Consider the following 15,755-nt stretch of genomic DNA (forward strand, 5'->3'; position numbering starts at 1 on the left):
TACATCGAAGAGTTACGTTGCTTGAAGCCAAAGAGATCACAAATCTTGTTCATCAGCCTATTATCGAATGGCTTGCCATTATCCGTTATTATGTAATGAGGAATGCCAAAGTGATAGATAATGTTTACTCGGATGAAACTTGCAACATTTTCTTTCTTTACCTCCTTAAGAGCAACAACTTCAGCCCGTTTTGAGAAGTAGTCGGTTGCAGCCAGGATGTATAGGTGCCCACCATAGGACTTTGGCAGTGGTCCAACAACATCTAATCCCCAAGCGTCAAACGGCCAGGATGCCATAGTCGGGTGCAACACTTCAGGAGGTTGGTGAATAAAATTCGCGTGGAATTGACAAGCCTTGCATCTCTGAGCATAGTCCGAGCAATCTTTTACCATCGTTGGCCAATAATATCCCATCCTTTTTATCTGGAAGTGGAGCTTTGGTCCAGACTGGTGTGACCCACATACCCCAGAATGCGCTTCTTGCAAAGCTTGGAGTGCTTTATCTTCCCCTAAGCATCGCAAAAGTACTCCCTCGAATGATCTTCTGTATAGGGTATCTTTGTAGTAAAGGAAGTGAGGTGCACGACGACAGATATCAGTTCTTCTCCGTAGATTTTCTGGAAGTATCCCATAGCACAAGTAGTCGATAATGGGTTGTCGCCATTCTTCTTTCTCGTCTTCAGAAACAGCGACAAGATGCTTGAGTTCATTTTCTTCACCTTCAGCCTCATTTGGCGGCGGTACTACCCATTTTTGGTAGACGGTAACTTGCGCTTGATCAGGCAGGGCTAATAACGAAGCTAGGGCGGCTAAAGCATCAGCCTTCTTATTTTCTTTCCTTGGCACATGCTGAATAGTCGCATCAGTGAGTCACCCCATTAACTTTTTAGCGTAATCATGATATGGTCGTAGTTCAGGCTTCTTAACCTCGTAACTACCTAAAAGCTTGTTGACCACTAACTGGGAGTCACCAAAGACTTGCAATTGCAGTTGCTTCATATCGATAGCCATTTCGAGCCCAAGTATTAGTGCTTGATACTCAGCAACGTTGTTACAACAGAGTTGCGTCAACGTAAAAGAGTAGGGCAGAACTTCACCTTGAGAAGTGACAAATACTACACCAGCACCAGCACCAGCACCAGCTCCTTCGCGATGTGCAGCACCATCAAAGTACATATTCCATGGAGGCTGAACTTCAATGACCATGGCGTCCTCATCAGGTAGTTCATCAGTTAGCTCCTAATCATCAGGTATAGGGTGATCTGCCAAGAAGTCCGCTAACGCTTGTCCTTTTATAGCCTTTTGTGGGATGTACACGATTTCAAATTGTTGAAACTGGAGGTACCACCTTGCTAGTCGATCACTAAGGACAGGTTTTGACATCACAAACTTGATGGGATTCGCTCTAGAAACCAAACGAACGACATGAGCTTGAAATTAGTGCTTCAACTTTTGGATTGAGAAGACTAGCGCCAAACATAAGTTTTCAATTGGCGAATAATTCAGCTCATTTGGTGTCATCATCCTGCTCAAGTAGTAAAAAAAGTTTTCTTTCCCTTCACTATTTTCTTGGGCCAACAGCGCTCCAACAAACCTTTCTTGTGCTGAAATGTATAGTATCAGCATCTTTCCAAGTATAGGGGCTGCCAAAACTGGAGGCTTCATCAAGTAGGATTTAATGCTCTCAAAGGCATTGCTACATGCTTGGTCCCATTTGAAAGGGGCACCTTTCTTCATAAGGCGACTGAATGGTTGGCACCTCCCAGCTAGGTTTGAGAAGAATCTCCTAAGGTATGCTAGCTTTCCTTGCAGACTTTTCAATTCATGAATATTCCGAGGCTCAGGCATTTTCAAGATTGCATCTATTTTGGCTTGATCAATTTCAATTCCTCGATGTCGAACAATGAAACCAAGGAACTTCCCGAAAGTAACTCCAAAGGCGCATTTCAATGGATTCATCCTAAGTTGGTACCTCCGGAGCAACTCAAACACCATTCTCAAGTCTTTCAAGTGGTATCCCTTCTCTCTTGATTTTACCACCAAGTCGTCAACATAGCATTTGACATTCTTATGGAGAAGATCGTCAAAAATATTTTGCATAGCCCTTTGGTAAGTAGCACCAGCGTTCTTAAAGCCAAAAGGCATTACCTTGTAGCAATAAATACCCTTGGGGGTGCGGAACGCAGTAAGCTCTTCATCTTTTGGTGCCATGCAAATTTGGTTATAGCCCGACGAACCGTCCATGAAAGACATTGCCTCATAACCAGTAGTAGCATCGATCATCAGCTCTGGAATAGGAAGCGGGAATTCATATTTGGGACACGCATTATTGAGATCCCTGAAGTCAACGCATACTCGAATCTGGCCATTTTTCTTCCTTACAGGGACAATACTTGAAACCTATGTTGGGTATTTAACTTCCCGAATAAATCCAGCTTTAATGAGTTTGTTAATTTCAGTTTCAATCAGGGGAACCAAGTCCGGCCTAAAGCGCCATTGAGCTTGTTTAACAGGGCGAGCACCATTTTTGACTGCAAGGTGATGGACTGCTACTTTCGGGTCCAAGCCAGGCATCTCTTTGTAACTCCAAGCGAAGACATCCCTGAACTCCTTGAGTGACTCAATATAAATGATCTCTTCATCAGCTTCTAGTAAAGCACTTAGGTAGGTGGGTCTTGGTTCCTCATCGGTGCCAAGGTTAACTTCTTTTAAGGCATCAATTGTCATCTTCACTCCTTCTTCAAGTTCGGGTGGAGCATCTTTCGCATCTTCATCTTCTTGAGGGTCCCCATCGTTGAAGGATATGTGATAACATGGTGAAACATCCTCCAATTCTGCATTATCCTCCATTGAAGATGGAACACCATTCTCGCCTTGTACAGTAACATGATACGAAGAACCTACACTTTCTTCATCTTCGTCACGCTCCTTAGTGTAGACCACAGTATATGGCTTTATCTTCAATACTTCTTTACATGAAACCACAAGTTTTGTTTGTCGCCTCATTCTAGAAGGAACCAAACTTTGGAATTCCTTTGAGATTTTTGGATTTTGGGCGAGGCGGGTGTTCTTATGCTTTGAAAATTTCTCTGGAACTTGTTCCCCTTCTTTAATGGACCCAATCTTTCAAACACGGAGGTCCTCACAGGTGATTTTCCAAGTCGATCAAAGACAGAAGGCTTGTTAGAAGCGGCAGATTCGTCTTCTACAGTGATATAATTGCTGCTCGCCTTTCTTATGGAGATGCGCACTGGTGACGGTTGATTGTATCCCAAACCTTCACGTGGTTGTCTCGTTACAGCTTCTGATGGTAGCTTCCCTAACTTTGACGGATCATTAGGATTGTATCCAGCTTTTGCAAATAGCTTGTAAGCGTTAGGATCAAAACCTTCATCTGTTCGCTTTGTAGGGAGTGCCACATTCTGCAAACGATTTTGGGCCACAAACCCTGCAAGTGGTTTTGACGACAACTTTACTGCCTCGTTTCGTTTTACCGGAAGAGTTAACTCCTTTAGCATGTTAGTTTGGAGATTAGATGATTCACCTTCATCTTTTTTCCTTTTAGGGACATATTGGATCGCAGGACTCACTTTCTTGCCATAACACGCAATACCCCCTCTATAAGATTTATTCGCGTTGGGTTGTACCTCCTCGGTAACATCTTTGACTCTACCAGTAGTCACTTCGGCTCTTTTAGTTGTGGGCTCGTCATTCTTGCTTTTCATGCCATCATCAACTTTTATCTCCTTCACAATGTGGTTCTTCAAGTAGAACTTTGCATCGGCGAAGTGTGACTCTGTCTCGGTGAATGGCTCATCATCAGCAACTATCTTCTTCTCGACTTCACCCTCATAGTATTTTAAACATTGATGGTAGGTAGATGGAACCACTTTATTCTCATGTATCCAAGGCCTTCCAAGCAAGACATTGTATGAAGTTTTCACGTCGATTACATGCAGCCATGCACTTGATTGCATATCTTCAATGGTGATTTCCAGCCTGATCGCTCCTATGGCTCTTTTCCCCCCTTGGTTGAATCCTTGGATCATCACACGACTTACTAAGAGTTCGTTCATGGGAATACCAAGTTCTTTCACAGTGCGAATTGGCAAAATGTTCACTAAGGATCCTCCATCAACCAAAATTCGATTTACCCTTTCATCACACATATAGCCAACGAGGTACAATGGGCGGTTATGAAGAGTGTCACCTAGCAGAAGATCGTCATTTGTGAACGTGACTTTTTCCTCACAAGCATTAACTTCTTGAGGAGTGGACTCAGTGAGCTTTTCCGAAGATGGTGCCAATGGTAGGTCATCACTCTTTTCTTCCCCTTTGTCAGCATTGCAACAAGAGGCCTCAACACGATACCAGGAAATCTTCGTGCGGAACCAAGATGGCAAGAAATCCTCCAAGGTCACTGTATGTCGTGGCTTTTGAGGGTGGTACATCTCCACTTTTGCTTTCTTCAAACGCCTAACTGGATTCTTTTTCATTGGTCTTTTTACCATCATCTTCCTTGTTGGTTGTTCTACCTATTCTTTTCGTGGGCTCCTTTTGTGGAGCCTACGACGAGTCACCAACGTCCAACCTTCATCATCATCAGGTTGATCGTCTTCAACTTTGTTGTTCTCCAGTAATTTTTCATTTTTGATTCCTTTTAAACTGCATAACTCATCTAGATTGACTGAGCCAAAGGTGATAGAGACTTGGTTCGTGCTTGCTTTCTCATCTTCAAGCACGATCTTCTTTTCGCGAGCCAAGTCGATGACTTTGTCCTTGAAGACAAAGCACTTCTCTAGAGGGTGGCTCACAAGTCGATGGTATTTGCAATAATTTGGGTCATTTGTTTTCCCATCTTCATTTGGTCGCTTCATCTCTGGAAGCTCAATGAGATTTAACTTAAGGAGTTCTTCAAAAATAGCTGGCGCATCGGAATATAGGAATGGGTACTCTTTCTCTTGCATTTCTTTTAGAGTCAACTTTCCACTTGGCTTATCGTGAAAAGGAGTGGATTTCATACTCTGCTTCTTGCTCACCTTCGTCGTGAACTTCATAGGTGACGTGTTGACATTCAATAGCTTTTTTGCTTTCAGACTTGGGTACGAACTTGCCCCACTTCCTGACTTCTTGCTTTTCATTCCCTTTGCAAGGTTCATAGATGGGCAGCCTTTCATTTATAGCGGAGGCCATGCTCAATTCCATGTCATGGGCACGAGTTGCAAGTTCTTCAAATGTGCTAGGCTTGATACCTTGCAAGATATAGCGCAATCCCCAATGCATGCCTTGGATGCACATATCTATGCATGAAGCTTCACTAAGCCTATCTTTACAGTTGAGGCTTGCATTCCTCCAACGATTGATAAAGTCGATAACTGGTTCACCCTTTCGTTGACGGGTATTTGTAAGTTCTATCATACCCACAGTACGTCACGTGCTATAAAAGCGATTGAGGAACTCTTGCTCTAGTTGATCCCAGCTATGAATAGATCCAGCCTCGAGGTCTGTGTACCAGTCAAAAGCATTTTCTTTTAGCGAGCGGACAAACTGCTTGACGAGGTAATCTCCATAAGTCCCAGCATTATTGAACGTCTCCACGAAGTGAGCAACATGTTGCTTTGGGTTACCTTTACTATCAAACTGTTGGAACTTTGGAGGTTGATAGCCAGCAGGCATCTTCAATATATCGACCCTTGCAGTGTACGACTTTGCATATGTAAGGGAGGATTTTGCAGCAACTTTATATTTGTTCTTAATGGTTCCTTCAATGAACTCCTTCAATTGATCGATTGGAATCATCCCTTCAGATGAGACAGGGATAGCCTTAGTGGATGCTGCTTGTCTTGGGGGAGAGTCACTCTCTAGAACCTCTGGGAGCTTGCCAAATGCATGGGTGAATTCTTCTTCCATCAAGATTCCCACCCTATCTGTTAGCTTGTCAATTCTAGCCTCTTGATTTTGCATGCATTTGGTCAAGCCAGCGATTGCTTCCGTCAAGTTTGCCAACTGCTCCTCCATAGATGAAGTGTTTGTCACCATGGCTTGCATGATTGTCGTGGACGACAGAGAGTAGCATGGCTTTTCATAGAGATTGATCCTTGATTGGCTCACGCTATGTGGTATAAGTGGGGAGGATCCATCACTTGAAGTATCATCATCTTCTTTCACAGCTGAGTGCTTGGATCCAGAGAGGTCAAGCAGAACAAGAGTTTTCTTGATCTTTTCAGCAACATCGCTTCCCCCTTCAGATGCGTTTGTGGAAGATCTTGCTCCTTTTGAGGATGAAGATCCGAAAACAAGGGTTGATGCGGATGGCATTTGGGGCGCTTGTTGTCCTAAAGATCTTGCTTTGCTCCTCGTAACTGGTCCGAAGCTTCCAAAGGTGAAATCGAGGATGCTTTCCACATCAGCATAGAACCTGGAGTTAGCAGCCTTGGTGGAAGTTGAACTGGAGTTGATTTTCTTTGAAGCCATTTCAATGTTCTTGGACTTTGGTGATTGAAAAATTGAGATGAGAGGTAGAGATTGTCCCACTGGGCGTGCCAGAATTTGTAGACAATACATTTGCGTCAAGAAAATGAAATCAGGACCGAAAAATATTGCAACAATCGTAGTATTTTATTTCAAATATTTAAGTGTACAATCTCTATGAATCCTCTGATTCTTCTTTCCAATAGTAGATAAATTCAAGGGCCTTTGAGCTTGATCTTGAATATGTAGTTGTCGCCACGAATGATGATCTTGTTCTTGAGATTTAGCTTGATTGCTTGAACTTGACCTTAATTTGTTCTTCGTTCTTGAGCTTGAACTTGATTTGTTCTTCGTTCTTGAGCTTGAACTTGACCTTGATTTGTTCTTCGTTCTTGAGCTTGAACTTGATTTCTTGAACTTGAACTTGATTGCTTGAAGCTTGAAACTTGTGGAGGAATTTCCAGTGTTTGATCCACGAGCTCTTTCTTGCTTCTTGTTATAACTTCTGGTGTCTTTGGGTTATGAAGACCCCTATTTATAGTTGTGGAAGGGAGGAGTTGTGATAAAAACAAACTCTTTCCGACCAATCAAATTGAAGTGTGACATGACCGCATTTGATTGTCCAGAACATGTCGCTTGCACACGTGGCGCGATTTCATTGGCCTTTCAGTGTGACTGGGCATGCCTTGTTATTTTGACACGTGGCATGGCCCTATTGGCTCTCCTGCTTGACTTGACGCGCCACGTTATTTGACATGTGTCACCAAACTGGGCCTCTAGGAAGATGTCATCTTGGGCTTAATGAAGTGGGTTCATCACTTTAGCTAAATTAAATGGGCTAGCCCAATGGATTAAGACTTATTTATTTAATCCATACATGTTGGACTTATATAATTAATTCAATTATAATAGCCCATTAAATTTATTTGAACTAATATATCTTGAATTTAAAATATAGTCCAAATTATTTTATGGATTAATTCCAATAAAATTTATACGCCTACAGTCATATCGGACACAACTAGTTTTTTCCCTTTATTTTATGTGTGCGTACTTACTTCTAGAGCCGTCAAAATAGGCTTGGCCCGTGAGGCCAGCCCAACCCAGGCCGCTACTTGGGTAGGGCCGGGTTGAGATTTTTTAGCCCATTTAAAAGTGAGGCTTATAAGCCCGGCCCAAGTCAGCCCGCTGTCCCTTGAGGCTTGACCGAGGCTGGGCCTGGGCCGGTCTCTGGGCCAAAAATTAATTAAAGAGAAATTTTCATAAACCACTATCTTTTAGTAGTAATTAGCCATCTATAGATACCATTTGCTATATTACGGATTATAGATACCTTTTCTGTGGTTATAAGATGTATTTGATGTATTTAAGCTATTGTATTCATGAATACAGTAGCAAAAATAGGCGTGAATCAGGGAAGTCCAGCTAATCAGTTGTTGTATTCAAGTGTATTCGACTGTATTCATGGAGTGAAATATGGGATTACAGCTGGACAGATTATTGTATTCGACTGTATTCGACTGTATTCACGGCGTGAAATAGGGGATTATACTGTTTTTAAAATGGAAAGTGAATCAAATAACATAATACTCCTAATATAACTCAACAAACTCAATTATAATACACAAATTTTGTATTTTCAGTTATAAAAAAGATTCTCAACCAAATACCCCAAAAACATAGCAATCTTCAGAGAAATTATATAATACATCTGAATACATAAATTATATTAATTAAAAAAAAAACATATGAATACATTCATGGCATATAGCGAGACAGTGAATACAATAAAATACATAGAATACAGCGGGATACATTGAAATACAATGAGAAAAAAAGACAGCGAATACAATGGAATACATGGAATACAACGAGATACATTGAATTACAATGAAAAAAAAGATAATGAATACAATGAAATACATGAAAATACAGCGTGATACGTTGAAAATACATTAAAATATATTAACAGAAAATCCAGTTGCTCAGCCCCAAAATCCGTCGTCTTTGTTCAAGAACAAACCCTAATTTCCAGCTACTCCTATTGCAGCAGATGCAACAACAACGTCAGATGTATTTGTCACGTGCTCCGAATCTCAACATCAAATCCGGGTTTCGGAGTTCTCTCGCCATATCCGCTAATGTTTCTCAAAATTGTATTTCAATGGCGGTAACGAGTGGCTTAGCGACCTCTTTTGTAGGTGACAGTTTTCATTGTGATAATTTAAGTTCTACGTCTTGTTCTTCGTCTCTTTCTCCTTCTGTGGGTTGTTTTCGTCGTCAAGTTAGATTAGCGAAAAAGAATGATGGTTTGCGCTTGTTTTGTGTGGGTTAGGGTTTGTTGTTGCTGTGCGTTAGAAGGAGGAGGCGAGCAGAAATTTTAATGGGATGGGGGAAGAGAATGGGATGTATCAAAGTAGAGAGAGAAAAGAAAAAAGTGTAACTGATTAGCGTATTTAGTGGCTTAGGGCTAGGAGGTAACCAAAATTAAATATTTTGCTATAAACCTTAAAAGGTATCTATAGAATATAATTTTTTCAAATGGTATTTATTTAAAATAAGTAAGGTGTTAACCTTTACTATAGGAGGTAAAAATTCCTTAATTAAATTCAAATTTAAATATTTTAAAAAATTAAAAAATTTAAAAATATTAACAATAATCCCCATTTTCCAAACTTAGATTGCTCATTTATCCTTTCATATCAACTAGAATTTATATTTTTGATATGCATGTAGTATGACAAGATTAGTTTTTCTTTTGCTTAATTAACAACGAACTAAGAAAGTTTTAAGTGACCAATAATAATTTTTTTCAAAAGAAAATATTACTTTAAGTGGCCAATAATCAGTTTGGTTACTTTAATATATTATTAATAATTAAATTGCTCTTCAGTATAGTAAAAGGTCAAGTTTTAATACCCAAAGAAAATTGACAACACTAGCAAATTTCATGAATGTTAAAATTTTTATAGACTATAATAATGAAATCAACAAATAATGTTAAACATAAATTATAAAACCTTAACATATAAACTTATTGAAGCAATTCGTGAACCTAAGGAAAGTGAAAGAAAAAGACTACAAAAATATTCATGTAACGTTAAAAAAAGAAGAGCTAGAGATAAAGAGAATTTGCATTTCAATTACGAAATTTCTTGTCAAATATCAAGATTCTTGTACACTCTAAATAAACAGAAGTCGTTCATATGATTAAGAGATTATGTCACGAAAAAATATTTAAAGATTTGAAGAAATATTTTTTCCTAAAAAAATTGAAGGGCCAGCCCGCCTTAGTTTAAAGCCCATATAGATGGAGGACCGGCCCGCCCTAGCCCATCAAATTTAAAAGCCCACGAAGCTTGGGTTGGGTGGGGCTAGGCTAGCCCGTTTTGACAGCTCTACTTACTTCAAATAACTTGATTATAATAAAGGCAAAACTTGATTATGATAAAAAGAATATCTCAATAAGTATTTAGTATTTGTTGTCCTAACTCCTAAGATGACAAATTCGAAAATTGTGACCAGAAGTAAAAAGCAATTTTATCTTCGATTTTAAAGAAAACATATGCATATCCAGAAGGGCTGCGTAATAAAACCCTGCCTTTGACAGTGTTTTGTTCTATCAGTACAGACTATCTGAGTTATCAAGCTAAACTACCTTATGTAAGGATCTTGAATCATTTGTTTACTCTCAATTCTTATTACCCAGAGAAAAAAATGGCTGCTTTTTTGAAAATCATCAAGCCTCTACTACTATATCAAATACTAATAGTGAACGCTACCAAGTCCATTTTATAGAAAAAACTGCTACTACTCTGCACATAGGATGAAGATAGAAGAAAGGAACAACTTGAAGATCTCATTAATGAAGATGAATCTTCACTCAAAAAGATATATCCTCATAAAAAATATATCACCTAGTATTGAAGATAAACAAATGAAACGCCGGATTAGAATTAATACAGGCTAAAACCAAAAAATTGGCTAATGATAATAGAAAGGCCTAAACCAATTGCAACAAGGGAAGAAGCCCAAGTGAGCTTCTCGGTAATTCTAGGAATCCTATCCTTCAATGCCTGACTACATGAGCCAATAAAAGCAGTATAACTTCCCATAGCCATAACAGTTCCGACCAAGAACATACCCAAGAAAGCAGCACCAGCCAAACGAGAAGGCAAAGCAAGCGCGGGCAGGATTATCATCAGTGCATCAGGTTGTAACCCATGGACAATGCCAGTCGCAAAAGTTGCAAAGCCGACTTTCTTTTTCTTCCCAATAACTGGAGCATCAATGCCTTTATATACAGTAACGTCAGACTCGCCATTTTCAAGGGCAACATACAGGGTATGGGCTTCAGATGCTTCCCTAATTCCCATTGCTCCAATAACAAGAAGGGTGAAGCCTACTACTCTTGTACCCCATGTACGAATAACTTCAATGTGGAGTCTGTCCTTTAAGAGCAGAAACAACAAGCCAAAAATCAATTGCCCAGCATCGTGACCACAGCCCCAAAGGGCTCCCACTGCTGCACTCTCCATCCTTGTGCGGCCTATTGACAAAGGAGCCAAAGCAGCAAGATGGTCAGGACCTGATAGCGTGTGTAGGCAACCAGCAAAAAAACCAGTCCATGCACTGCTTAGTAGTTCATTACGAACAAGTCGACTCCCTACTGCTGCTGCTACCGGCCCTCCAGTCTTAGCTGCAGCTTGGAAACTAGCAAATGCTGGTGAAACAATGACTGGGTGGATGAGCATAACAAACACGGCTGACAGAAGAACTATGGTACTTGCAGAAAGGACCTGAATGGAATCATATGAAAACACAAGACATGCTGAGGAGAAAAAATAATTTGTAGAAGCAAATTGTAATGCATGGACCATCAATGGCCTTTTCTAGTCAGTTACCTGATGCTATGAAATTCAATAAACGCTATTTTAAATGGAATCATTGAAAAACTATATACTGAATATTGTAATTTTACACCACAGCAAGGTGAACCTCTCTGTAACCCCGGCTTCAATTCCTACTGGTTTATCCAACAGGTTTGACAAGTCTGTGGTGCTTATGCTAAAAGCTCTCTCCTACTGGCATCATCTTGACATAAATATTGCAGTTTCATAAAGTTGTAAACTGTTTCTAACTTCCATCTAAATGAAGAAGGTATGTTTCTATTTGAACAGAAGGTTGTTGAATATGAAGAATTTCGATATAAAGATGTAACTACCTGTAAATTAATGAATATTCTTATAGAAGGCCCATAAGATAAGAACAACATACAAACAAATATTGAAGACACACCACCTTCATCCTTTTCTATAAGTAATAGTTTAATCTTCTTTTTTTTCTTTGGCAAACAGGATATTTATTTATCAAATACTAGGTAACATCAGTCATAAGATCCATAGGATCATTACATTGCAACGATTGGCCATACATGGCAGTCAGATTACCAAGCTTAGCCAACTGCCTACAGACATTCACTAACACAGACTTAATAGTTTAATCCTTAATGCTTCAATATTTTTTTTCTTGCTTTCATTATAGCAAAGCAGCCGCATAATGTAAAGCTATGTTTCATATCCATTTCTACAGATCATTCAAATGACATCCTTTTATTAAATAAGCCTTCACATTGTTTACAACTTGAACGTCTAGTAATTTAACACGTGGAGACAACAGATTTCCAAGTATTTTCTTTTAACACTTTTTTTCTAAGAAATGTAACAAAAGTATACTTTCTTTTAAAACTTTATTGAGGTAAAGTTGCAAAACATGCTCTAGTGACTTTTGATTTGGTATTTCTTCTTTTTCTGATGCTAATATTTTCCACATAATTTGATTGGTTTTAGCTGAACAATGGTATATATTGAGTTCTTGCCCTTATGTAAGCTAAGATTTCGAAGAGAATGTCTCTGCATTATTGTTTCAGATAGTAGATAAAAATTTCATACAATAAATGTAAACGGCAAAAAGTAGAGGAATAATTAGGTACATTTTTCATTGTTTTTCGTTATTTAAGAATATAACTCCAATATTGAATTTATTGCTAGTTGTTGTTCTTTCCATGTTAAACCTGGCAAACAAATATAAGCGAAAGCCTTCCTAATATCAGATCATTTATGAGATCAAGAAATGGAAAGTTAAAAAAGGAACCAAAAAATTATGTCCACAATGCTAATTTCTTTTTCATTTGTAGTGCATAGATATTATACCACACAATGTTTCCTGGGTGTAACTCAAAAATAGAGCATTCAAAGAAAATTCAATCCTAGTAAAGAGATTTTGATAAGAATTAAGAAATGGACTAACTCAACCCCAAAAGCTACCTCATTAGGTGATAATTGCCCAAGACCAAAGAGACCAATTGCCCATCCTACAACCGAAGAGGACTTCTAAGTTCTAACTATTGGGTTTATAGTGTAAAAAGGTGGCTAACTCGTCTTCCATCATTTAAATCGAGTCTAAGTGGATCAACTAGTTTTCGCATGAAAGATGAAATATTTTTAGACCATAATTGCAATTACAGTAAAGCAAAAACGTATAGAAAGCCACACTGACCAACTTACCATCCGGTACTGAAAAGAATGTTATAACTCATCTGAAAGCATAGATCAGAATGTGATGAGTGCTTTTAATGCTTTTCAAGTACCCAAATGATCTGTCCCCATAAACCAAGCAACAAAAACACCTCATAAGCAAATCATAGAACCTAAAATCATTGATCAGAATTGTACCCTAGTCAACAGTATAAGATAACAAAAATGTTCCATCAAAAACTAGAATTCAGCTAATTAATTTGCTCAAGTATACCAGTTCAATTAACTAGCACAAATTTGGCAAAGCAGCCACATATTCAATAGGATTACTAAAACATGATGCTGAAAAACTAAAAGGTAATATTATTCCCCCTGAATGTTGAAAGTCAACCATTGTAGGCTCAGAAACCAATATTTAGTATCCTAACCAATTCAAGTTTTACCCAGTATACATTTATAAAATGAGGTAGTGAACGTGTTGCATTGGCACTGAGAGATATAACTACATCAAGGCAAATTTTCCTTTGAAACTAAAATGCAATCCCCTTTTAAAGTTGGTGTATCAAACTAGTGTAAGGTCCGGCAAGAAATGGCAGCTGATGAAGTTTTTCAAAGTTATAGGAACCAGAAATAATCTACCGAGGAAGCTCTTCAAGTACTTCATAAGATTTTTAAAAAGATGGAAAATCCAACGAACTTGAGGGCATGCATAGTTGCATACTACATTTACAAATGTTTTCTCAGGATTCCATGGACTATGAAGATTTTATCTTCCCAGCTGTTACCAATCTAACAAGCAAATTGAAGCTTAACTGCAAACTTTCATTTTTTTTTCCTGATATTTTATCTCATTGGAAGATGCCCAGTTGTACCCTTGCAAAAAAGAGGAACTCCGAGCATAGCTTGAACACAGATTGCAACTTAACTGCAATTGTAGTTTTCTTCCTGAGAATTTTTTTCTCATTGAAAGATGCTCCGGCATATCCTGAAATTTTTGCCTTTGAGATCTTTCAATAATCTCATTGAAAGATGCTCGGGCTACATTTTATACAATTACACCTTTGAAGAGCCTGGCCGTGGTAGATGCCATTTTTTTACCTAAAGAATAAATATAGATGTTACATTGAGACGGACAAATTAATCTTGTAAAATTAGGATCACCTTAAAGGAAACCTGTAGGAACAACTAGAGTTAATAAGTGGTTCTATTTTCACATAGTATGAAAACCACCATTGATGGTTCAATTGGAACTAATGGTTATAGGACCGGCTAACTGAAGTATGGACACACTTAATCACCCTTCACCTGAAGGTGATTAAAGAACACCATAATAAAGCAAAAATCGACATTAAACTGAAGTTTATATTAATTAATTTTCCTCATATACACCAACATGGGAGCTGAACTTTTCATTTAGATGGTGTATGGGCCAGCTTGACACTTTGTCTATCTAACACTACTGAATTGCGCATAGATACAAAACTTAACACTTTGTCAATCCCAATCGTTTGGAACTTCTTGCTTATCATCGGGGGCGGAGCTAGAAGCCCTAACCCAATAGCTTTTATTCAAACAGTGCATTTGTATTAAGAAATTCATTAAATACGTACGAATATTAAATTTAAAACCAAGCTATTTACACTTGAAGTCATGTTTATAAATTCAAAACCAATAAAGTTGAAATCCTAGTTCTCCATCTGCTTATCCCAATGTACAATAACGCTACGAATAACCCAGTATGAAATTTTACCAACTCTTGGAGCTATATAGGGCTACTTAATTCAATTTTCTTAATTAAATTCTATAAATTATACCAGCAAATTTTCTCGTATCAAAATGACAAAAAAACATATATTTTTAAATATGAGTCAAAATGCTACCAAATAAAAATCTGAATGTAGGCAAACGAATAGCATCAATTCAACTTTAGGAGCTAAATCGGACAACTAATTCACTTTACTTAATTAAATTCTAGAAACTATACTTGCAAATTTTTCTAGTATCAAAATGACAAAAAAAAAAAAAAAAACTATACATTTTCAAACATAACCCAAAATTACCCCAATTTTTTTTTAATCTTGGCAAAGGATAATTGATTACCTTGTTTTGTTGAGATATTCTTTCAGCAATCCGCTTGAGCAAATCGGGCTCCGATCCGGATCCGTTTGGATAACCCGGAGACGTAAATGGTTTTTTCTCGTGCCCATTTTGGGTAACAGAGAATGAAGAATCATGGAGGCATTTGAAGGAAAGCGAGTGGTTGACTCGGCGCGACTCAAGACTCAGTAGTGAAGAAGGGAGGTTAAAGTCCACGTGGCGAATTCTGGGAAGAGAAGGAGATGGCTTTAAATGGAGTTTAGAGGGAAATGGAGTTGTTGTGGAATAGATAAGCTTCTCCATTACAGATTTTGGTTATCTTCTCCTCCCTCTGTAGTTTTACAGATTTTGTAGGGGAGGTTGAAGAGAGAAAGTGGAAGTTGTTTGAGTTGGTAAGAGGATAAAGTGAGCAATTTTCAAAATTTTATATTTGCTTTTTCTATTTTTTTTCTTATTATATAATAATAAAAATCTATCATTCTCCATTTAAATATAATGTTTTTATTTATTTCAACCGACTTGTGTCCAACCCACACATTATCAAAGTCCTGGGTTTGTTTATGTTTTGCATGTATAAATACAAAAATAGCACTCTTAATTGTCTTAGTTCGGCTAAAAATAAAGTTTAAAAAAATAAGAAAGACTTTTGAAT

General features: G+C 38.2%; 1 protein-coding gene across 1 annotated transcript; it reads right to left on the reverse strand.

Annotated features, from left to right (window-relative positions):
* Nucleotides 1-10,303: 10,303 nt before the first annotated feature.
* Nucleotides 10,304-15,515, reverse strand: LOC109216171. Its single transcript, XM_019380302.1, has 2 exons — nt 15,107-15,515; nt 10,304-11,269 (listed from the first exon to the last, which is right to left on the reverse strand). The coding sequence occupies exons 1-2, from the start codon at nt 15,404-15,406 to the stop codon at nt 10,427-10,429; spliced, it is 1,143 nt and encodes a 380-aa protein (XP_019235847.1). The 5' UTR covers nt 15,407-15,515; the 3' UTR covers nt 10,304-10,426.
* Nucleotides 15,516-15,755: the final 240 nt, after the last annotated feature.

This window comes from Nicotiana attenuata, unplaced genomic scaffold, assembly GCF_001879085.1.
Source record: "Nicotiana attenuata strain UT unplaced genomic scaffold, NIATTr2, whole genome shotgun sequence".
Classification (NCBI taxonomy): domain Eukaryota; kingdom Viridiplantae; phylum Streptophyta; class Magnoliopsida; order Solanales; family Solanaceae; genus Nicotiana; species Nicotiana attenuata.